Raw genomic sequence first — 24,654 nt, 5'->3', positions numbered from 1 at the left:
CAAGAAGAGCATTGCTATTTTAGCCAAAATCACAAGTTTTACCTATTCGGCATGACATATATGCATATAAACAACCGCTGTTAAAAAAATAGTGAACTTCCAAGCGCTTTCGTTATTTCTCACATTATCAAGGAAGTGTAAAAACAATAAAACAGCTGCTCAAATATTATAGGGGATCCCTGACAGAGTAGCATATAATGTTTGTTGAAATTCTCTTCCTCGTTTTCTTCCTACAAAGTTTTCACTGACAACTTCTTAACGGCAATTTAGTTTTGCAAACAGAGCGAAGGTTTCTCTGTGACACCTCGAGAACGCCCTTTCTGATCAACATCAAACTTTCAACACGGGTATGTCCGTATAGAAGAATGTTTTTTTTTTTTTTTTTATTCACCGGTATTCTCCCGGCCCGGGTCTTTTCCAAGTAGTGGTGACCCGGCCTTGGCTCCCTATCTGGGGAGTGTCTCGAGACTAAGTCTCCCATGGGAGGAGGGACAAGTACCTCCTCATCTTTGGGACCAAGTGTCCCCAGGCCTAGCCACATTCCCCGCCCTCACGGGGCTCGTAGGGAGAAGCTAGGCCTCTGGTCTGCCATCTACCCCGCCTCGAAGGGGCTCGTGGGGATGGCAGCCTTATGAGCTGCAGATGGTAGCAAGCTCAGGCCTTGAACCTTTAGAAGAATGTTCGGATTGTTGTTGGAGTGTGTACGTGAAAATGTGGCAACCACTGGTGGTGTTTCCTGAACACGAGGCTCAACGCTGCCACTGGCTGCTCACGTCTCCCAATTTGCCAGTTATATTGAATAAACAGTGACATTCATTTCTTATTCGACAGCCAAACAATACTTTTTCTGGCTGTCTTCAAACTATTAAAAAGACTGATTCCCCATAACTTTGGTCAGAGTAGCTGCAAGTTCGAAATTTTACTGAAATTATTAAAAAAAAAAAACTGGAATCATTGGAGAATGCCTTCTCTGATCGGCTTCAAACTTTTACCATTGGCGGGCTTAATTAAAACAAAGCTTTTCATTTACTTTGAACTGAGTAAATTTTAATTTGTGAAGTTCATTAAGTAGTTACCCCTGTAATAACCAGCTACCACAGAAATGCCTCAAAGGGTCGGTCACCAAGCCTAATTAGTGCCCTATCACAAATTGAAGCATTTTTTTTATTAATTTTGGGTTGTGTGGGTGCCAATTTTATCGATTTTTTTTAAACTAAATTTGTTTTTCTTAGGAGATTTTTGAAAATTTTAAGTATAATGTAGAAAAAAATATAATAAAAAACTTTTTGGGGGGATTTTTAAGCTCAACAAGTGAAACTTTCCTATTTTTGGGAACATTCTCAGTAACATTTTTGTTCACTTTCTCACAAAATTTCGTTTATTAATTGTGAACGCCTTAGTCGATCGGCTTCAAATTTTCCGCGATGGTGTGATGTGTCCTAGTGGGTTAAGCGCTTTTTTTTTATTATAATAATAACGGTGTTTTAATGTATCTTGGGTAAGAGTCACGGGGTTATTTACACGCCAGGGTGACCTGTACACAATGTATGATTCACGGGGTTATTTACACGCCAGGGTGACCTGTACACAATGTATGATTCACGGGGTTATTTACACGCCAGGGTGACCTGTACACAATGTATGATTCACGGGGTTATTTACACGCCAGGGTGACCTGTACACAATGTTTCACAGGTCATTACCAATATTGTTACCGTGTGCTAGGTGGAGACAGTCTCTGCTGTTGAGTTCCACAATATCAACATTGGTGTTTCCTGCCCAGAAGAAGGTTGGTATATTTAATGGAGTGTGTAGATGTCAGGTTGCCACTTTTAATCTCGAAATGGTATAGTATTATTTTTACATTATTTCCCTTGATGCTGATGAAGGGCTCTTGATCCCAGGAACTGGACTTATCATCCCCTTACTTGGACTGAATCTGAATGCCTCCCAGGTCACAGGCGTTACATGACCCCTGCGGGTTTAACGTGGTCTTCTTATTAACATATAACTATTGTGGTCGTCATCAATCTTCAATGGTTGATACACAGTATGAAATGGATGAAAATTTTGATGGGTTTAGGCTGTGTAGGGATAAATTTTGTTGGATTCTTCGTAATAATTGGAAAAATCTTCTTCTGGTATTGTTGTGTTTACCTCAAGTGGAACAATTTCTTGATGTTAGGTCGTGTAAGTTATTATGTGACAATATAACTGGAGAATGTTTCTTCTGGTCAGATATTAGTCACAGTGATTGATTTTATTTGGTTATCCTAGTCTAAATCAATATATTTTTATGTGCCGGTAAAATCCGTGTGCTCTCAAAACCTCGGGTAAAAATTTGAATGTAATGTACACTAAACTTACATAAAACTTACTAAATATACTTTATTAAAACGTAGACAGTCTTGCGCAGGGAAAACTTTAGATTGATTTTAACCTGTGTAGGTCAAAATTTATTTATTTTTTTTAATTGGAAAATCTGAATTACTTTTTTCAAGGGATAAATTCTGATTGTCACACCTGATTATCTTCAATAACTTGATACAACTTCTGAACTTCAGGCTTATGTGCTTGTGTATTTTAGAATATTGATTTCTTCTGTCTCGTTTAAAAGTCTGAATTAGACACGAGTTATTATGTCCGAATTTACCCTTTTTAGTGAATAAATTTGGATATTCGTTTCCATATGATGACTTGTGATTGCCTCTTCTGATTACCTTCAACTCTTCAACCCTTACATTTAGGTGCATAATCAAGTTATGCCGCACTCTGCACTATTCCAATCGCGTGCACTGAGGTGCAGTTGACTTGGGTTATGTAATACGGGGATAACTTTCTCGGACTGCGTATGAGACATAAATACATCTAGTTATCACTGAATTCGCCAAGGTAAATCAATAGAATTGAGTCTTGTTAGATGATCCGTTCAATGACAGCGGTTCGTTCTATGCCTGAGGTGCGGCAGAAGCAACCACTGTTGTGCACGGCTAAGTTAGGTTAAACTACGTTAGGTTAGGTTAGACTAGGTTAGGTTAGGTCATGCATTTTCTCGTAGAGTCGAAAATCTTAAGGATGGGCTTAATTAAAAGTGCAAAATATAAGCAAAATTTCTTTTTGGGTCAAACTACCTTCTCTACGTGAGGCAGAAGCAGAGATAACAAACATAGGATAGTTACAGTCAAGTATATCCCAGGTTAAGACAGCTTTAATTCCCTAGGATTTGCAGGAAGTAAACTCAAGTGTTCAACAATGCAGAGGTCAGTACACCAGTAAAACAACATACTTCTTTGCTCTTGCTAACTATTTAGCTTTTCCACCTTGTAAATGACGATTATAAATGCACTGTGAAAATAATATACACTAACAAATATGACAAATATAAATGAATATATATATATATATATATATATATATATATATATATATATATATATATATATATATATATATATATATATATATATATATATATATATATATATATATATATATATATATATATATATATATATATATATATATATATATATATATATATATATTTAGAGTACTCAGTGAACGGAGTGGGGTTGGAACCCATGCAATGCCAGCCCTAAAACTAGAGAATATGTGAAGTGTAGAGAGAACAAGGCGACGAACCTTGAAGAACAATGTAAGAGAAACATAAGGCAAGTGTATACACGTCTTGCCAAGTACACAAACAAATGACTATGAAAAAGCAGTTGGAGTCGGGAGGAAAACAACTTAATGGATCCTTCGTGGGTTAACATGTGCCTAAGATATGTATAAACACGCTGACTATATTTTGGGAAGTGCGACTAGCCTAGTTAAACTGACACTATTACTGACCTCTCACTCACTTCCCAGTTGAACCGCACCCTCACCATACATAACGTCAGTAAACATGACTTGATTATGCTCTATTCATGTTCAGCTTGCAGCCAGCTTGATGAGACGGCAACTTTATATCTCAGTTCATTCAATAGAAACCAGTCACTTTAACTGCGTCGTAAGTTGCATCTATAATCATAACAAGTAGCGATACTAGTACCTGCATATCATTATTCTCCTCTCATTAATCATACTTGAAATAAGGGGCACGAGTGAGGAAATATCTGCTTCTTTAACGAGGTTCTCTGCGGACACCGCAACACTCCATTAAGTCAAGGTCGCTGCATGTTTCATAAGAACCTACAACAATTATATCCTGCGTCAACATAATGACTTATATAACCTCTCCAGTTTACCGCCAGGATGACCAGGATAAAAATAGATACGGAACACGCAAGATAACTTAGCGAGCATGGCTACCCCACGTACCGGGGTAGCCATGCTCGCTAAGTTATTTCCAGCCAATGATGTCGCTGCACGCCCCGAGGCTAATGTTAGATTCCCGCACCTTCAGACACTCGCACACACACTCCACTGTACCATCACTGCCAGCACTAATTAAAACATCGATATTTTATCCAAGTATTAAATTAACGAGAACAGGTACAGAGAAAATGATTGGTTTATACTGCTAATGGAAGACAGTTTATATTGAACAATGTTTGGTACAACCGAGGATTATTTTTCTGTCACTAAGTCTACGTGCACTACCCGAACGATTTGTGTATGAATCTCGAGTAGCTGCTACGCTACCTACACAGTACTTTAATCAAAGCTCTGCACAATATTATACCGTGGAAGCTAGGGAAGACGGCATAAGAATAAAGATGGATAAACGGTTATATATCAGAGGGAGTAAAGCGAAGACAAGAGAGGTGATTATGCGACAGTGATGCAATAATGAATGAAAACAAAAACCATGAGCATGGATATCCTTCTATAAGGAACAAATCGACTAGGGAATATACATGAGCTATATCTCAAGGTCTAAGTCACAGTCCCCTGTATAAAAAAGTGCAATACGTGTACCAGGAAACATGTCTCTCTCACCATCTTTCACGACAAAAACCATACCAATGGAACACATCCTCCCTACAACAAACGTAGATTTCTCACATCAATTTTTAAATTAGGTTAAATCGTCTATAAACAAAATTTAACCAATTATATTTTATCTACGACACAGACAACATGTGTAAGACGCTTGCTCTTTCACATCCTATTAACTGGATATAAATATATTTGAAAGAGAGAGAGCAATTGATGAAAGTATTAGATACCATCTCAATGCACACGAGAACCCACAGACAGACAGACGGATGGACGGACGGACGGACGGACGGACGGACGGACACACACACACACACACACACACACACACACACACACACACACACACACACACACACACACACACACACACACACACACACACACACACACACACACACACACACACACACACACACACACACACACACACGCACGCACGCAAACACACACAGTGGTGGAACACCTAGAAAGGAATGATCTCATCAACAGCAGCCAACATGGTTTCAGGGACGGGAAATCCTGTGTCACAAACCTACTGGAGTTCTATGACATGGTGACAGCAGTAAGACAAGAGAGAGAGGGGTGGGTGGATTGCATTTTCTTGGACTGCAAGAAGGCGTTTAATACAGTTCCACACAAGAGATTAGTGCAAAAACTGGAGGACCAAGCAGGGATAACAGGGAAGGCACTACAATGGATCTGGGAATACTTGTCAGGAAGACAGCAGCGATTCATGATACGTGGCGAAGTGTCAGAGTGGGCACCTGTGACCAGCGGGGTCCCACAGGGGTCAGTCCTAGGACCGGTGCTGTTTCTGGTATTTGTGAACGACATGACGGAAGGAATAGACTCCGAAGTGTCCCTGTTTGCAGATGACGTGAAGTTGATGAGAAGAATTCATTCGATCGAAGACCAGGCAGAACTACGAAGGGATCTGGACAGGCTGCAGACCTGGTCCAGCAATTGGCTCCTGGAGGTCAACCCCACCAAGTGCAAAGTCATGAAGATTGGGGAAGGACAAAGAAGACCGCAGACGGAGTACAGTCTAGGGGGCCAGAGACTACAAACTTCACTCAAGGAAAAAGATCTTGGGGTGAGTATAACACCAGGCACATCTCCTGAAGCGCACATCAACCAAATAACTGCTGCAGCATATGGGCGCCTAGCAAACCTCAGAACAGCATTCCGACATCTTAATAAGGAATCGTTCAGGACCCTGTACACCGTGTACGTTAGGCCCATATTGGAGTATGCGGCACCAGTTTGGAACCCACACCTAGCCAAGCACGTAAAGAAACTAGAGAAAGTGCAAAGATTTGCAACAAGACTAGTCCCAGAGCTAAGAGGTATGTCCTACGAGGAGAGGTTAAGGGAAATCAACCTGACGACACTGGAGGACAGGAGAGATAGGGACGACACGATAACGACATACAAAATACTGAGAGGAATTGACAAGGTGGACAAAGACAGGATGTTCCAGAGATAGGACACATTAACAAGGGGACACAGTTGGAAGTTGAAGACACAGATGAATCACAGGGATGTTAGGAAGTATTTCTTCAGCCACAGAGTAGTCAGGAAGTGGAATAGTTTGGGAAGCTATGTAGTGGAGGCAGGATCCATACATAGCTTTAAGCAGAGGTATGATAAAGCTCACGGTTCAGGGAGAGTGACCTAGAAGCGACCAGTGAAGAGGCGGGGCCAGGAGCTTGGACTCGACCCCTGCAACCTCAACTAGGTTAATACACACACACACACACACTTCTCCATGGGTCCTGAGAGAGGGCGCAGAGGCGCTCTGTGCCACTAACAACAATCTTCAATACATCTATTGAAACAGGGCAACTACTTGAGGTATGGAAGACAGAAAATGTAGTCCCAATTTTTAAAAAAGGAGACAAACACAAAGCACTAAACTACAGACCAGTGTCACTGACTTGTAGAGTATGCAAAGTCATGGAGAAGATTATCAGGAGTGTGGTGGAGCACCTAGAAAGGAATGAACGTATCAACGACAGCCAACACGGTTTTAGGGACTGGAAATCCTGTGTCACAGACCTATTGGAGTTCTATGACAGGGTGACAGCAGTAAGACAAGAGAGAGAGGGGTGGGTAGACTGCATTTTCTTGGACTGTAAGAAGGTTTTTGACACAGTTCCACACAAGAGATTAGTGCATAAGCTGGAGGACCAAGCAGGTATAACAGGGAAGGCACTGCAATGGATCAGGGAATACCTGACGGGAAGACATCAGCAAGTCATGGTGCGTGGCGAGGTGTCAGAGTGGGCACCGGTGACAAGCGGGGTTCCACAGGGGTCAGTCCTAGGACCGGTGCTGTTTCTGGTATGTGTGAACATGACGGAAGGAATAGACTCAGAACTGTCCCTGTTTGCAGATGTGAAGCTGATGAGAAATCAATCGGAGAGGGCCAGGCGGAACTACAAAGGGATCTGGACAGGCTGCAGGCCTGGTTCAGAAACTGGCTCCTGGAGTTCAACCCCACTAAGTGCAAAGTCATGAAGATTGGGGAAGGGCAAAGAAGACCGCAGACGGAGTACAGTCTAGGGGGCCAGAGACTACAAACCTCACTCAATGAAAAGGATCTTGGGGTCACTATAACACCAGGCACATCTCCTGAGGCGCACATTAACCAAATAACTGCTGCAGCATATGGGGGCCAAGCAAACCTAAGAATAGCGTTCTGACATCTCGATAAGGGATCGTTCAGGACCCTGTACACCGTGTATGTCAGGCCTATATTGTATGCAACACCGGTCTGGAACCCACACCTGATCAAGCACGTCAAGAAATTAGAGAAAATGCAAAGGTTTGCAATAAGACTAGTCCCGGAGCTAAGGGGCATGCCCTACGAGGTTAAGGGAAATCGACCTGACGACACTGCAGAGCAGGAGAGATAGGGGGGACATGATAACGATATATAAAATACTGAGAGGAATTGACAAAGTGGACAAAGAAGGATGTTCCTGAGATGGGACACAGCAACAAGAGGTAACAATTGGAAGTTGAAGACTCAGATGAATCAAAGGGATGTTAGAAACACAGAATTGTCAGGAGGTGGAATAGTCTGGGAATGATGTAGTGGAGGCAGCATCCATACACAGCTTTAAGAAGAGGTATGATAAAGCTCATGGAGCAGGAAGAGTGACCTAGTAGCGACCAATAGAGGCGGGACCAGGAGCTGTGACTCGACCCCTGCAACCACAACTAGGTGAGTGAGTACATGTATACAAACACGCACACAAAAAGCCTTGAAAAAACAAATAAAGATTTCTTAGTATCTTCAGCAGGACAACCAAGAGACAACACATGTAAATTCAGAAAAAAAAGAGTGGAATTGGAAGGAGAGAAGAGATTTTCACAATGTTGGAACAATAAACTGGATTAAAAGAGAAGGTAGCATATACTAAAACAACTGAAAATTAAAAACAAATATATAATAATTACCGAAGAGATAACACAGCACAGCTCTGCTACTGAAGCTACAAATAAGTAATTAAACAGTGGACAAAACACGCACGTGTTGTCCTTGTCACGAAACAACGACAACCCCACGAAACAACAACCCCACGAAACAACAACATCACGAAACAACGACAACATCACGAAACGACAACTTCATAAAACAAAGACAACTCCCATGAAACCACCTCACGAAACGACAACAACCTCATGGAAAAACAACCTTACAGAACGATAATAACCTCACGAAACGACAACAACCTCACGAAACAACGACAACCTCACGAAACAACGACAACAACCTCACGAAACAACGACAACTTCACGAAACAAAGACAACCCCATGAAACCACCTCACGAAACGACAACAACCTCATGGAAAAACAACTTACGGAACAACGATAATAACCTCACGAAACAACGAAAACAACCTCACGAAACAACGACAACAATCTCACGAAACAACGACAACACCTTCACGGAACGACAACCTCACGAAACCCCCCAAAACAATCACAACCCCACAAAACAACGACAACCCCACGAAGCGACAACTCCACAAAACAACCCTCAAAACAACGACAACTCCACCAGGTTACTAACTAATCCTCCTCACAAGACAGAAGGATAATCTCAGCTTCGTGTTATCTTTTGCACACGATTTTAAATTAAGCTCAAACGTTGCTTTAATACAAGTAAATTGAAACCTTAAAAACATTTATTTTGAAAGATTTCAAGTGGACAAGGAAAAATGAGCCTTAACTCTAGAAAAATATGCTTCTAACATATATCCTTCCCCCGTGACACCACGGTAGTCTTACCCAGTCAGGACAAATATTGAAAAACAGAATCGATCTAATCAGAATTTGTTGATGATATCTGAGAACACACAAAGTAACACTCATGGAAGTGAATATAAACATTATCATAATTCTACTTCACCAGCCACACCCGTGAATACCTTACTTAAGGTTAATGTTGAATACCTCACTTAATGCAGCACCACAACTCAGCCATACTAGTATAATTTCACACTCCCCTCCTTCAACTCTGGTCAACAACTGTAGCTCTCGTATTTCTTTAATAAGTATTATAACACTCAATGAGAAGGGATAATACAAAGCCTAGGGCATGAGAGGCAAATGGGGCTGATCGAAGGGAGGGAGGGGATCACTCCCCTTGAGGGACCCTGAAGAGGGAGACGAGGAAAAATATTATTATTATTATTATTATTATTGTTATTATTATTGTTATTATTATTATTATTATTATTATTATTATTATTGTTGTTGTTGTGTCTAAGTGTAACATCTAGAATCTGGTGAGTGTCAAGCTGACACCAGCTCCCAACACCTTCCCCGCTATAAAAAAATGATTATCTTTTGAGATGATGGCATCAGGTGAGCATGTGAGTGACACCTTGGCCCTGGCACTATTGCGTCACACTGCTGCAACGCCTACACCTCGACATAAATACTTCATCTACCATAAGAGTATTCAGGATAGAACCACACCTTCGGACCAGAACCACACCTTCAGACTAGAATCACACCTTCAGACAAGAACCACACCTTCAGACTAGAACCACACCTTCAGGCTAGAACTACACCTTCAGACTAGAACCACATTTTGAGGCAAGAACCACATTTTGAGGCAAGAACCACACTTTCAAGCTGAAAGCACACCTCATGTGTTGTCAGCCTGAGGGTGAATACATCAAAGACGTATTACAATTACGTGACATGTACATTATGTTACAACAGTCACTACCTACCACTGCTACCTTAAAAAATACCTTAGTTACACATTAATTAAGCACCCACCACACTCTTGAGAATCACCTGCCTATACAGTATGTAATCCACTACTATCCACTGCGAAAATCAACACAATTACTCCGCAAGAGTTAGCTGTTATATCGGTATTTGTTTCCGTAATCTTGCAACACTCACTGCTCAGCAAGGTGTTGATGTTAAGTTTATAGCTATGACCTACAATGTACAACATTAAGAAAGTTAAGACACGTGCAACATCTGGATATCTTCATTGTAGACGTTTCGCCATCCAGTGGCTTTATCAATACATATTCTAGGACATAATAGGAAGACAGTAGAACTATATACAAAAGATGAGGTAATCAGTCCCTCGGCCTTGGAGTTAGTGTTCACAGCATCTTGGTGGAGGAGAATCTGGAGCAAAGGCAAGAAGACTGGCGGTTATATAGGCCTTCCACTGACGCCTATATAACCGCCAGTCTTCTTGCCTTTGCTCCAGATTCTCCTCCACCACGATGCTGTGAACACTAACTCCAAGGCCGAGGGACTGATTACCTCATCTTTTGTATACAGTTTCACTGTCTTCCTATTATGTCCTAGAATCTGTATTGATAAAGCCACTGGATGGCGAAACGTCTACAATAAAGATATCCAGATGTTGCACATGTGTCTTAACTTTCATATTGTCGGTATTTTATACCTTTCTTGCACAATGTACAACATTGTACAGGTCGTCATTTTTCTGCGAAATTCTCGTTTTCCTCACTAGTCCACCGAGGTATATTTCTATATATTAGGACATATAAAGGTCAAATATTGCTTATAATAAATCGTGCTTATTTTCAGATTTACGCCAAAAAAAATATTGCTGCACGGCTTTTATGTTCATAAAGTCAGATTCGTAGTAAGAAGCAATCAGAATCATGGTAAGGAGCAATCAAGCGTGGTTCAAAATGACCAGAAGCTGATAAAACCATGATAAATAAGAATATTGTTGCCCAAAAAGACTTATTAGCCGAAGTAACAACTTAACGAACTCTCCTGCATCTACTGTACGGGTATACGCAACATATAAAAAAAAAAAAAGAACACGCAAGAAAACAATAGCTTCAATCCAAGCCAGACCCAGGTGCGTAAGGTTTGCCAACAGACAGAGGTACTGTCCCTGTGGGCACTCACTGACAGTAGTCTCAGCAGCAGCCCGTTAACTCAGGCACTCAGCAGTACCGTGTTGTATTACCAGGAATACCTGAGAAAATAACTTACCTTGACTCAGCACACTCTCGCAGCATATTTCTCAGGAAATTCCCAGTAACACCACAAAACCTCATGGCATGTGTGAACTACGCCCTCAGTTGCTGGGTCTAGCTAGGATAGTGGCTCACACTCGCTCCTCTCCTCTGCCTTCCGCCATAACACAAATTATTCCATCTCTTGGAATTTTTGACTACAGAATGATCTAAATCACATGCCTGAAATATCATTAATTTACTTTGTATATTTGCTTGAACATTATGATTGTGGCGGCAGGACACCCTTAATAACAGGACTGCACGTGAGCAAGGTTGTACCTAGTTCACTTAAGCTGAAGATAAAACATGTTGCGGAACAAGCTTTTATTGGGGCAAATTTCTCGTCGAGCTTCATGTCATGCCATAGAGCGAAAAGTTTACTCAGATCAAAGCTTATTGTACAGCATGTTTCCTTCACTCTTGTCAGCAGTGTACCATCGCTACTCCACTCGTGTTGCAATTCTGCCCTTATCTCAAAATCTGAACCATCAAAACTTTTCTTAAGCCTTTTTTTTCAAGGGAAAAATTTAATTATATTGAAAAGCAAATTCGTATCCAGCCCACAATTTGGAGAGGATCTGATAATGGTCCACGAATTGTGGGTTACTTGTGAATTACTCCAGCCATGGTAATGTGACTGATTTTTCCATGTCTCTGAGATGCGAAGTGCCATTAAAAGACTCAAATTTTAGAGGGTGAGAGGGCAGTGCACTTTAGGAGTAGCGGCGGTGACGAGTGTGACCAGGGGTTGAGGGGAAGCAGCAGAGTGCAACAGCAACACCAGTACTCACTCTGGATGTCTCCTGATGAGCCTCTCCAGCTTTTCCTTAGCAGCGGCGTAGGCAACAGCACTGACGGTGTGTAGGTACTGCAACACCACCTCAGCCTGACTTTCAAGACCCTCCACTTCCTCCTCCAGATCCTCAGCCTCTTCCTCCAGTGCCTGCAACACAAAAACAGAAGCCTTTTTATTTCCCACGTAAATTTTTGCCGCATCGACAATCTTCCACCAAGATAGGGCGATCGAAGGTAGGGAATACATTCACCATCACTCATTCAATAGCTCTCTTGCCAGAAATGTACAGACATCACAATTCTGATGATCCCTGGAATCACAACATCCCAATCCCTCTTTCATATTATAGACACTATACGTACTTTCCACCTTCAGAACTGAAGTCCAATAATAGATACCAGTATTTAAAATAAGAGTTATATATATATACATAGCAAACTAAATCCAACAAAGTAAAAATGTAAGAAAATAAACTTGCTGTAAAAATAATGACCGATATTCTTTCTTATATGCGACCTCTTTCACTACATTAAGACTGCAAAGTAACATAGTGCCATGTTAGGTGATGCAGTCAGTAACCTTCGTACAAGTCCTCATCGACCCCTCTCCCTCGGAATTATTGGCATGCTTAAAATTGTACACATACAGTCTCGTCTTATATTGTGTATTTCTATTTTTCCTAATTAGAAAAGATCAGCGTAACTTAACGAGACTCAGGGGATGCAGTTTTCTTTATTATTCCTGGCTTCACCTTCACCAGGAGGTATGCAAGCATTATCATGTTCTTTGGTCAGCAATTGGCTCCTGGAGTTCAATCCCACCATACATAGCAGCATATGTGTGTAGAGAACCTAGGATAACCCAAAAAAGTCAGACAGAGTGACTTATTTCCATTGGGGTCCTTTTACCTTATTATTATAATATAAAGGTTATAATATTTTCTTATTATTCTATAATGAAGATAACATCTTATTATCATACTAAAAAGACTATCTACTACACGAGGGTCATTAAAACTATCTACAATACGAGGGTCATTAAGACTATCTACTACCCGAGGGTCATTACGACTATCTACAATATATAAATGTGCAGCAGATTAATCCAGGGGAAGATAATACTGCTCTTAACTAGTGAATGTGGTGCGCCTCCAGACTCAGGATAAAATATGTACACTGAGAGTTGTTTCTCTCAGCATAAGAGTAAGGAACATCAGTGTTTAAGATCTGAAGCTGTTCAGAAGTCTTACTTCGTTTACTGCAATGAAACCAATTTGTTGAATACAATTGACAGTATTCTTGACTAATGATAAAGAGGTTACCTGAAGCCTTGATGATCCTTTGAGTAGTCAATAGGCTTTAAACCCAATTAACCAACATTCACACACTGGACAAGTGAACACCTGCACAAACACACACACACACATCGATGAGGGGCTGAGAGAGTAAACATTTACAAGTGTTACCTACACTTGTGTTTGTGGGCGTGGCAACACCTGTTATGTGGGTGTGGCAACACCTGTGTATGAGCATGGCAACACCTGTTATGTGGGCGTGACAATGCCCACATAACAGGTCGCGCACTCAGCTCACACAATGAGGTCTGGAGTTCGAATCTCTGATACAGCTGGAAAACATTAGGGACATGTTTCCATAAGACACCTGCTGTCCCTATTCACCCATCAGTATAAAATGAGTACCTGGGTGTTAGTGGACCGGTGTGGGTCACATCCTGGGACAAAACTGACCTAATTTGCCCAAAATGCTCAGCATAACAAGTAGCTTTCCATACAGTAGTATGTCATTGATGTCAGCTAGGCCTGTATACCTTGATATGTACTTGTAGAAATAAAGATACGTATTAATATATTATTATATATAGCTGGCTTTACCTTTTATTTGGTTATTTTTACATAAAGTACTTCTAACAAGACAGTAAATGATAGCACAGTATGTGTGTTTCCACTTTCTTTTTTCAGGTCACCCTGCCTTGATGAGAGATGGCCAGTGTATTAAAAATTTTTACAGCAGACCCCTGAGTTTCGTGAGCCTCACGTTTCATGAATGTTGACTTTTGGCAACTTTTTTCATCAAAAAGCCTCATGGTTCATGATTTGCCTCGCGATACATTCATCGTATGGAACGTGTCCGTGCGGCTGGGGGCAGCTGGGTGCACAAAACGGCTCCCACACAACATTCACAGCATCAGTGTGGCACTGTTTCTGCATGAGTGACCTTCACTCCACGTGTTCATATGATACATTTCGTAACAATCCATTGTTTTTGGTGCTTGAAACTGCTAAATAAGCCACCATGGGCCCAAAGAAAGATTCTAGTGCCAGCCCTTTGGTAAAGAAGGTGAGAAACATGATAGAATTAAAGAAAGAAATCATCGCAAAATATGAATGTGGTGTGCGTGGCTGAGCTCAGCAGGATGTACGGAAAACTCCATTAAATGATCACTTCCATCGTCTCGAAGAAAAAGGAAATCAAGGAAGCTGTTGTTGTGAAAGGGGTAGATATGCTCACCAAAAAAGAGACTGCAAATACTCAAAGACGTTGAGATTTGTTGTTAGTGTGGATCAACCAAAAACAATTAGCAGGAGATAGTGTTATGCAGTCGATAATTTGTGAAAATGCTGGTAGAATTACCGACAATATGTAAAGTAAAAGGACACAAGTGCAACTAATGTGACATTTTTATTGCGGCAACGTTTCGCTCTCCAAGAGCTTTGTCAAGCCCTGGAGAGTGAAACGTTGCCACAATAAAAATGTCACATTAGTTGCACTTATGTTCTGTTACTTTACAAGTTGTGAAAAGGAAAGGCAGCTGCATACCGATCTTGTAAAGGAAATGCCTGCAATGTTTGCTGATGTTAGTGAATTTAAGGCCAGCAAAGGCTGGGTTGAGAGATTTAAGAACCGTAGTGGCATACACAGAGTGGTAAGGCATGACAAGGCTGCCAGTTCTGACACATGTGCAGCTGAAAAATTCGTGCAGGAGTTCAAGGACTATGTAAAGGCTGAAGGATTCGTCCCCCAACAAGTGTTCAATTGTGACGAAAAAGGCCTCTTTTGGAAGAAAATGCCAAAGAGGACCTACATCATGCAGGAGGAAACGGCACTGCCAGGACACAAGCCTATGAAAGACAGGCTAACTCTCATGTTCTGTGGTAATGCCAGTAGAGTGTTCAAGAAAAACAGTGTCGCCAAGAGTAAATTGTGTGTAATGTGTAAGGCTAACAGTAAGGCATAGGTCACAAGGGAAATTTTCCTTGATTGGTTCAATGAAGTGTTTGGAACGAGTGTGAAGAAATACTTCCTGGATAATAAATTGAAACTCAAGTGCCTCCTGGTAATGGACAATGCTCCTAGGGAGGCCAAGCCCATGATGACACTCTTCAGGTCACTTGTTCTATCTAGGCTGGAATATTGCTGCACTCTAACAGCACCTTTCAAGGCAGGTGAAATTGCCGACCTAGAAAATGTACAGAGAACTTTCACGGCGCGCATAACGGAGATAAAACACCTCAATTACTGGGAGCGCTTGAGGTTTCTAAACCTGTATTCCCTGGAACCCAGGAGGGAGAGATACATGATTATATACACCTGGAAAATCCTAGAGGGACTAGTACCGAACTTGCACACGAAAATCACTCACTGCGAAAGCAAAAGACTTGGCAGACGATGCACCATCCCCCCAATGAAAAGCAGGGGTGTCACTAGCACGTTAAGAGACCATACAATAAGTGTCAGGGGCCCGAGACTGTTCAACTGCCTCCCAGCACACATAAGGGGGATTACCAACAGACCCCTGGCAGTCTTCAAGCTGGCACTGGACAAGCACCTAAAGTCAGTTCCTGATCAGCCGGGCTGTGGCTCGTACGTTGGTTTGCGTGCAGCCAGCAGCAACAGCCTGGTTGATCAGGCGCTGATCCACCAGGAGGCCTGGTCACAGACCGGGCCGCGGGGGCGTTGACCCCCGAAACTCTCTCCAGGTAAACTCCAGGTCATCCTTCAGACTTGGATGACCAAATGGTGGAGGAGTTTAGTTTCATCACAGTGAAGTTCTTGCCCCCTAATACCACTCCTCTTATCCAGCCCATGGACCAGCAGATCATTTCAAACTTCAAAAAACTGTACACCAAAGCAATGTTTCAAAAGTCTTTGATGTGACCTCAGACACCCAATTGACCCTAAGAGTGTCCTGAAAAGATCACTTCAGTATCCTCCACTGCATAGGTCTTATGGATAAGGCTTGGCAGGGAGTGACTTCCAGGATGATGAACACTGCTTGGAGAAAATTGTGGCCAGATTGTGTCCTCAACAAAGATTTTGAAGAGTTTGAGGCTGACCCTGAAAACCCTATGCCAGTTGTGCAATCTATTGTGGCACTGGGGAATTCCATGGGGTTGGATGTGACTGGCCAGGATGTGGAAGAGTTGGTGGACCACTGTCAAGAGCTAACCACTGAAGAGCTGTAAGACCTTAATTTGCAACAGCAACAGACCACAGCTCAGGAAATTGCCTCAGAGGAGGAAGAAGAGAGATGGAAGACGGTCGGTGCCTTCTTCAAAGCTTAAGGACATTTGTTCAAAGTGGAGTGAGGTGCAAATGTTTATGGAGGAACATCACCCTGACAAAGCTGTTGCAAGCTGTGTTGGCAACATGTACAATGACAATCTCCTGTCCCATCTGAGGCAAATTTTAAAGAAACGCCAGAAACAGCTGTCCAGAACAATTTTTTGAGCGACAGGGGTCCAGTGACTCTCGAGCTGGTCCCAGTGGCATTAAAAAATGAAGAAGGGAAGTAACCCCAGATAAGACTTGGAACCTAAAGTCTTTATGGAAGGGGATTCCCCTTCCAAACAATAGTGTTACTTCTCCATCCTCTCCCCTCCTCCTGCCTTCCATACACCAACAAGAGTCTTCAATAAAGGTAAGTGTGATATTATTCTTTTATACTTGATTTTTCATTCTTTTCTGTATGTAAATCTATATTTAATCTAACAAAAAAATAATTTTTGTTAATACTTTTGGGTGTCTGAAATGGATTAATTGGATTTACATCATTTCTTATGCGAAAAATGGTTTCAACATTCGTGAATTCCAACTTTCGGCAGACTCTTTGGAACGGATTAATCATTAAACTCAGGGGTCCACTGTAGTTACATTTACAGGGAAGTGCTAAACCCATAAAGGTTACACAGTGCCAGGCAAATGAGGAAGTCAATTCTGATTCATGGAAGAGAATAGCTCCAATTCCTTGGATGACAAGCCGTCACGCTTGAAATTCCTCAACCTGTACTCCCTAGAACACAGGTGGGAGAAATACATGATCATATACACTTGGAAAATCCTAGAGGGATTAGTACCAAACTTGCACATGAAAATCACTGGACCATCACTCGAAAATCACCCAGCCAACAGTACCAGCCTGGTTGATCAGGCCCTGATCCACCATGAGGCCTGGCCACAGACCAGGCCGTGGGGGTGTTGATCCCCGAAACCCTCTCCAGGTATACAAAGGATACCATGTACCCATCAATAAGCCAAACTGATGACATTTCAATATTTAGAGTAAGGGAGATGGATATACCAGCAGCAGCTTCACTAGAGATACTTTCCCTACACATACACACATACCAGGGATGCAGCAAAGAAGCATGGCTAGAAGTTATATACCAAAATGTGCCATATTTCTTCAAGATAAGCAAGATAAAGAAGTGGAATGAAATCAATAATAATACAATGGAAGTGAACTCTATACATCGATTTAAAAACAGACATGACAGTTAATTCATAGCAACTGGTTGAAAGTTAAGAGGCAGGATCAAGAGCCTGAGCATGACCACTCCTGTGTAAACTCAAATATTTCAACAGGTAATTACAACCAGATCATCTAAGGTGCACCCTGACAATACATTATGGAGATACTGACTGCAAACCCCTGGGGTATACACAAACCCTGGGGAACTACATAATTTTTGCCTTAATAAGAGATGACAGAATGTATCTACAACAAATCATCCAGCAATGTTTTTCAGGCAAATACAAACCGTAGATATTAAAAACTCAGTCTAAGTGAAACTTCTTTTAAAACCTCTCACAAAAATAGAGGCAAGTTCACAGTGCACTTTACCTGCAAGGTCTCTTTGATGGTCTCGATTTCAGTGTCGTCTTTAGTCGCACAGTCAAGTTCTTCAGTGAGACGCTGCTCCAAGTTGTTGAGGCCAACTTCAAGACTTCGAACTGCCACATCATAGTCCTGCCATTGACTGATAAGGGATGCCAAAGCCTCACGTCGGCCCTCCATGTTTTCCAAAGCAATCTTCCATTCTCTATTGAATTCTAACAACTGATTACCAATGTTTACATGACTTGACCTGCTAGCCTGTTGGAGAAGTTCATTGGCCTTATCTGTAAAGTCATTTATGATGTAACTTTGATCATATAGACGCACACGCTCTTCATCAATTCTTTGTAGGTTAAGTCGTAATGCTGCAACATTAATGGCACTATCATCAGTCAGAGTGTTTACATTAGCATCCTTTATAAGGCCTTGTGCTCTCTCCACAAGGTTGTTGTATTCCAGTGCAAGCTGAACATTTTTCTCAAGTTGAGCCTTGTGATCTCTTGCTGATTTAGTAACATGATCAAGATCCTTTGTGAGCTTTGAGAGTTCATCTGTTAGCTCTTCTTGGTCTTCACTAGTTAAAGATGGAACAATTCTTTCAGCAATATTGCCTAACTGTTCAAGAGATTCACCAATCAAGCCTTCACTTGAGAAATAAGCTAAGTGATCTTCAAGTTCCGATCGTACATTCTCATAATCAACACCATCAGCATCAAGAATACGTTTATGTGCCTCAGTGATCCAATCATTGATTTTGGTAGTAAAATCTTCATAATCTAGGCGAAGCATCTTTGCATCTTTGAGGTACTTGAGCCGGGATTCCAACTCAAGTGGGAATGTAACTAAAATCATATTTGCCTCTGAAAGTCTTTCTTGAAGGATATATGGGAGACCAGTTTCTAATTTGGCTCTCTCCTGGATGCTACGAATTTTCTTAAGTTGATCCTCAATGTCACTGGCAAGCTCTTCATGAGTTTCAAGTTCTTCATTTGCGCTCTCCACTTCTAATGTTAGAAGTGGCCGAGACTTCAGTTCAGATTCCTGCTCTAACAGCCATTCCATTGTCATATTAAGCTCAACATGGATACGTTTATGACTCTCTGCCGATACCTCGTGTTCTGAATGTCTTTTTTCCACATCACGACGAAGAGCACTTAAATTGGTTTTTACTTGTTGCAACTGTTCCGTGATGGCATTGTGATCTTCAACAGTTCCTTCCTCACTTATGATTGATCCCTTATCCTGAGCAGATGTTAACTGAGCTTCACATTCCTGAATTTTTCTTATTATATCACTGTACTTACGAAGTTTATCTGTTACTGTCTTCTCTGTTTGCTCAACATCCTTCACAACAGTAGTATATCGGTTAACAAATCCAGTAATCTCACTGATAAGAGAGGTGTACTGCTGTCTCACGAGGATTAATTGCCGTATCCTTGTAATTTGTTTTTCTAGCACCTGAATAAGCTCCTGTTGTTGCTTAATCATATCACGCATCTCGCCTACACTGACTTCAGACCCAGTACGCATATCATCCAGACTCTTCCTAAATTCATTAACCCTTTTAAGAGCCTCCTGGTATGAGACGAGGAGATTCTGAGCATCTTCTACATTGCGACCAACTGGCCTATTCAGAGCCTTGATTTCCTTCTGAATAGAAGAGAAAGTCTGGGCACTCTGCACAATACGTTCTGTATTGCGTCGCTGGAGTGTGATGGTGTTACGAACCTGTTCTGTTTTATCACTAACAGAAGAATTCACTCTTGATGTTTTATCTTGTAGGTCACGTACAATGTCTCCCAAACTGAACTTGTCACCCTCAGTGAGGTAAGGTAACAGATCCTCACAAAGATTGGCAATGCTGGTCACCCGCTTGTTTGCTGACTCACGTTCATCTTCCATTGTTTCTAGTTTTTTTAGATGCTCTGCAAGAACTTCAGCTGTATTGAGACTTTTGGTATCTGTCTGTAAAGCAACCTCAGCCTGGTGAAGCCATTTTTGAGCAATATCAACTTCTTTTTCAAAGTCACGCCTTGCCTCCAAGAGGTTGGAAAGCCGATTTTGAGTTCCAGACATAGTCTGGCGGAGGTTGTTCATTTTGTCATCAATTTCAGTTAATATGTCATGCAATTCATCCTTTTCATCTTCTGTACAGTCCTTGAAAAGTGCACTTCCTTGCCTCTTCACTCCAGATACACTAGTTTCTGCATACTGCTTTAGTTCAGTGTCAAGTCTTCTGTACTTCTCAACTACACGCTCTGCAACCTCAGATTTGAGAGGCAGAAGGTCTGGGCAGACCACTTCATCTACTTTACCACTAATCCAAGCACGTACTTGGTCAAGTGACTGCTCAAAGCTGCGTCGCTCTTCATAGGACACAATCATATCATTCTTGATTTCCATTACAGTGGAGTATAATACTCCTAGCTCTTCTGAAGTCTTGCTCACTATGTTGTCCAACAGTTCCAGCTCAGATTCTTCAACATCACCTTTAAGATTTTCAATAGCTTTTTCTAGCTGAGCCAGAAGCATTCTCTTGGCAGAAACCTCCTTTGAAAGATCCTGAAAGAAAAAGACCCATGCAAATTTAGTGGAAAAACAAAACTTGGTAAAATAATTATAAATAAGTAAACAACGAAAAATAATGACCAAATTACAGTATTTAATCATCATCCTTTAGCTATTAAAATTACATACTATAATCCTTAAATGCATCATGTAGATTCAGCATATGAGAATATGTGAGGTGCACAGTGACAGAATTGGGACATAACATGGGTGAAAATATTATTTTGTATTTCTGTGTACAGTATGCCAGTACACTGTCATGCATTTTTTCTAATTAGTAAGTGGTATAGGTATGTGCAATATATGTTTCACTTTGAAACCATACCCCCGGCCGGGATTGAACCCGCGGTCATAGAGTCTCAAAACTCCAGCCCGTCGTGGTGCCTGTGCTACCCTTCCTATGGTGTAGAAATATACCTAGTTGGATGAATCTTATTGTGGCTAGCTGGTCTAGTGGCTAACGCGACGGGCTGGAGTTTTGAGACTCTATGACCGCGAGTTCAATCCCAGCCGGGGGTATGGTTTGTTTGCAATCGTGTCATTACGATTTCTTGAGTCATGTTTTACTTTGTACTGTAATTGCTACCATGCTGACATTCCAAGTTTAAATCTGTCCAAAATGCTTGCTATAACTATTGGCTTTTCCAAGAAGATAATACTGTAAACCAATCTTATTAACATAAATGAAAGCAAATCAACACATCAGCCGTCTCCCACCGAGGCAGGGTGACCCAACAAATAAAGAAACACCTTCACCATCATTCACATATATCAGTGTCTTTGAAGAGGCACCCTGATACAACAGTTCAGATGTCACTCCAAACAGCCAGTATCCCAAACCCCTCTTCAAAGTCCAGGAACTGTACTTCCCACCTCCAGAACTCAAGTATGGTAACCATTTTCCCCTGAATCCCTTTGCAAAATATTACCCTGCTCACACTCCAACAGCTCATCAAGTCCCAAAAATCACTCGTCTCCACTCACTCCCATCTAACACACTCACACGTGCCTGCTGTATATTATTGTATTATTTTTTTTTTTTTTTTTCAACAAGTCGGCCGTCTCCCACCGAGGCAGGGTGACCCAAAAAAGAAAGAAAATCCCCAAAAAGAAAATACTTTCATCATCATTCAACACTTTCACCACACTCGCACATTATCACTGTTTTTGCAGAGGTGCTCAGAACACAACAGTCTAGAAGCATACACATATAAAGATACACAACATATCCCTCCAAACTGCCAATATCCCAAACCCCTCCTTTAAAGTGCAGGCATTGTACTTCCCATTTCCAGGACTCAAGTCCGACTATATGAAAATAACCGGTTTCCCTGAATCCCTTCACTAAATATTACCCTGCTCACACTCCAACAGATCGTCAGGTCCCAAGTACCATTCGTCTCCATTCACTCCTATCTAACACGCTCACGCACGCTTGCTGGAAGTCCAAGCCCCTTGCCCACAAAACCTCCTTTACCCCCACTCTCCAACCCTTTCGAGGACGACCCCTACCCCGCCTTCCTTCCCCTATAGATTTATATGCTTTCCATGTCATTCTACTTTGATCCATTCTCTCTAAATGTATTATATTATTATTATTATTATTTTATTTATTTATTAACACATAGGCCGATTCCCACCAAGCCAGGATGGCCCAAAAAAGAAAAACTTTCATCATCATTCACTCCATCACTGTCTTGCCAGAGGGGTGTTTTACACTACAGTTTATAAAACTGCAACATTAACACCTTCCTTCAGAGTGCAGACACTGTACTTCCCATCTCCAGGACTCAAGTCTGGCCTGCCGGTTTCCCTGATTCCCTTCATAAATGTTACTTTGCTCACACTCCAACAGCACGTCAAGTATTAAAAATCATTTGTCTCCATTAATTCCTATCAAATATGCTCATGCATGCTTGCTGGAAGTCCAAGCCCCTCGCACACAAAGCTGAAATGTAAATAACATTCTTTTAAAATGAAGTAAAGAAAATGTTGTAACACTGTTATCATACATTGTACTTACATTAATATCCAGCAGTTTGATTTCTGTGCTTTTACTAGTGTATCCAAGAAGTGGCAGATTCCTTGTAAACTCCATCTTCTCCCTCACCCACTTCTGCAGGTTGAGGATATCATGCTTGGAATCTTCGTAACCCTTACGTGTCATTTCAATCACTTGCATCTTCTTACCAACACGTTTCTGAAGATCTGAATATTTTTTCTCAACAGATCTTAGCTGTTCCTCAACTTGCTGTACATCTAAACTTGAGAGTTCCAGCATTACATCACTGACCTTCATCTTGAGTTCCTGCAGTTGAGTTTGAACATCTTCAAATTGATTCCACAGCTGTTGTACTTCAGCAGACTTCTTTAAGGAATCTAGACTATCACTCTTGTCACATTTTTCTAACTGCTTGATAATTGTGTCAAACCATCCATAAATATTTTGAAGCTTACTCCTGTACTCTTCAATCTGTTGAATAATGACTGTTCGAGAATCAATGAGATTGGTTACTTCCTCTTCCAACCGATTCATCTGCTCACGAATGTCAGAATCAGCCATGTCAGGAGCCAAGTTCATTTGTTTAATTTCCAGTTCGTCTAAAATGCTTTGCTTTTCCATGATTTTGGAGCGAAGATCGTTCATTTGGGAGATTTCCATTGCTGAGGCTTCAGGTCGTAGCTTGGCAGGGCGGCTCTTGAAGTCTTGCACAATGATGTGGTATTCCTCAATCCATTTTCTGATGGCATCATTTTGACGAGCAAGTTCTTCCAGTTCACTCACTGAGTTGCTAATAGTGGACACTCGTGCCTGCACCTAAAGTAAAAACATAAAACATTTAATCTAGAACACTGAATGGGAAGCTGTAACCATTTATACAAGAACAAATTAATGAAGCCCAACTACTACTAAAAACATTATGATTAATCATCATATCTTGAATGGCTGTAAAATTCCAAAACTAAACTGAAATATTTTAAGCTTTAACACTTGGAAGACATGTATGGATATTACGAGTAAAAGATCATTAAAGTTTTGCCAATTTTATAGCCCTGGCTTCTTTAGATGCAACATATTGACAGTTGTATGAAGGCCAAAGTAATTTTACTGCAGAATACTATATTGCTGTATTACTATATACAGTAATGATTTGTAATGCAAAGAGCACTAAATTTTATCTTCAAAATATTGTACCAAATTTAATCTTAAACATTGTTTAAAACCATAACGGTCTTCAAATCAGTAACGTTATCACTTGTGTCATTGTTTTGCAATACTTATTATCAATATCTTTTCTTTTTCTTACATCAATCAATAATTAATTTTTTTAATTATTGTGTTCTTATTAACTCATAAGGAACAGAGCATTAGGAAGAGTGGCAGCTTACTTTAGCCTCCCACAGGAGAAAATATAAAAGTTTTATTTAGTAAACACTGGCTAGTTCCACTGTGATATTACAACTGGATTATGTGCAAGAAAATATGATGGAAAAGAAAATGTAAGAGACTATTAAGTAGCATTGCACTGTAAGCATATACAAAGAAAACTCATCAATGAGGAAACAAATATCTAATTTGTTTCCCCATGATTGCATAATAATAATAATAATAATAATAAAAATAATAATAATAATAATAATAATAATAATAATAATATTC

At 40.9% G+C, this 24,654-nt stretch overlaps 1 protein-coding gene across 25 annotated transcripts in view; it reads right to left on the bottom strand.

Moving 5' to 3' along the window:
* LOC128684052 (uncharacterized) overlaps positions 1-24,654 on the bottom strand; it is a 1,018,196-nt gene that overhangs the window by 397,014 nt on the left and 596,528 nt on the right. For all 25 annotated transcript variants that reach the window (XM_070091648.1, XM_070091672.1, XM_070091678.1 and 22 more), the window contains 3 exons: positions 23,017-23,811; positions 18,432-20,987; positions 12,286-12,437 (listed from right to left, as the gene is read on the bottom strand). In XM_070091648.1, coding sequence (XP_069947749.1) covers positions 12,286-12,437; positions 18,432-20,987; positions 23,017-23,811 — 3,503 coding nt within the window. The remainder of the gene's footprint in view (positions 1-12,285; positions 12,438-18,431; positions 20,988-23,016; positions 23,812-24,654) is intronic.

The sequence above is a fragment of the Cherax quadricarinatus genome, chromosome 3 (genome assembly GCF_038502225.1).
Source record: "Cherax quadricarinatus isolate ZL_2023a chromosome 3, ASM3850222v1, whole genome shotgun sequence".
Classification (NCBI taxonomy): Eukaryota; Metazoa; Arthropoda; class Malacostraca; order Decapoda; family Parastacidae; genus Cherax; species Cherax quadricarinatus.
This window is presented reverse-complemented; position numbering and strand designations above follow the sequence as displayed.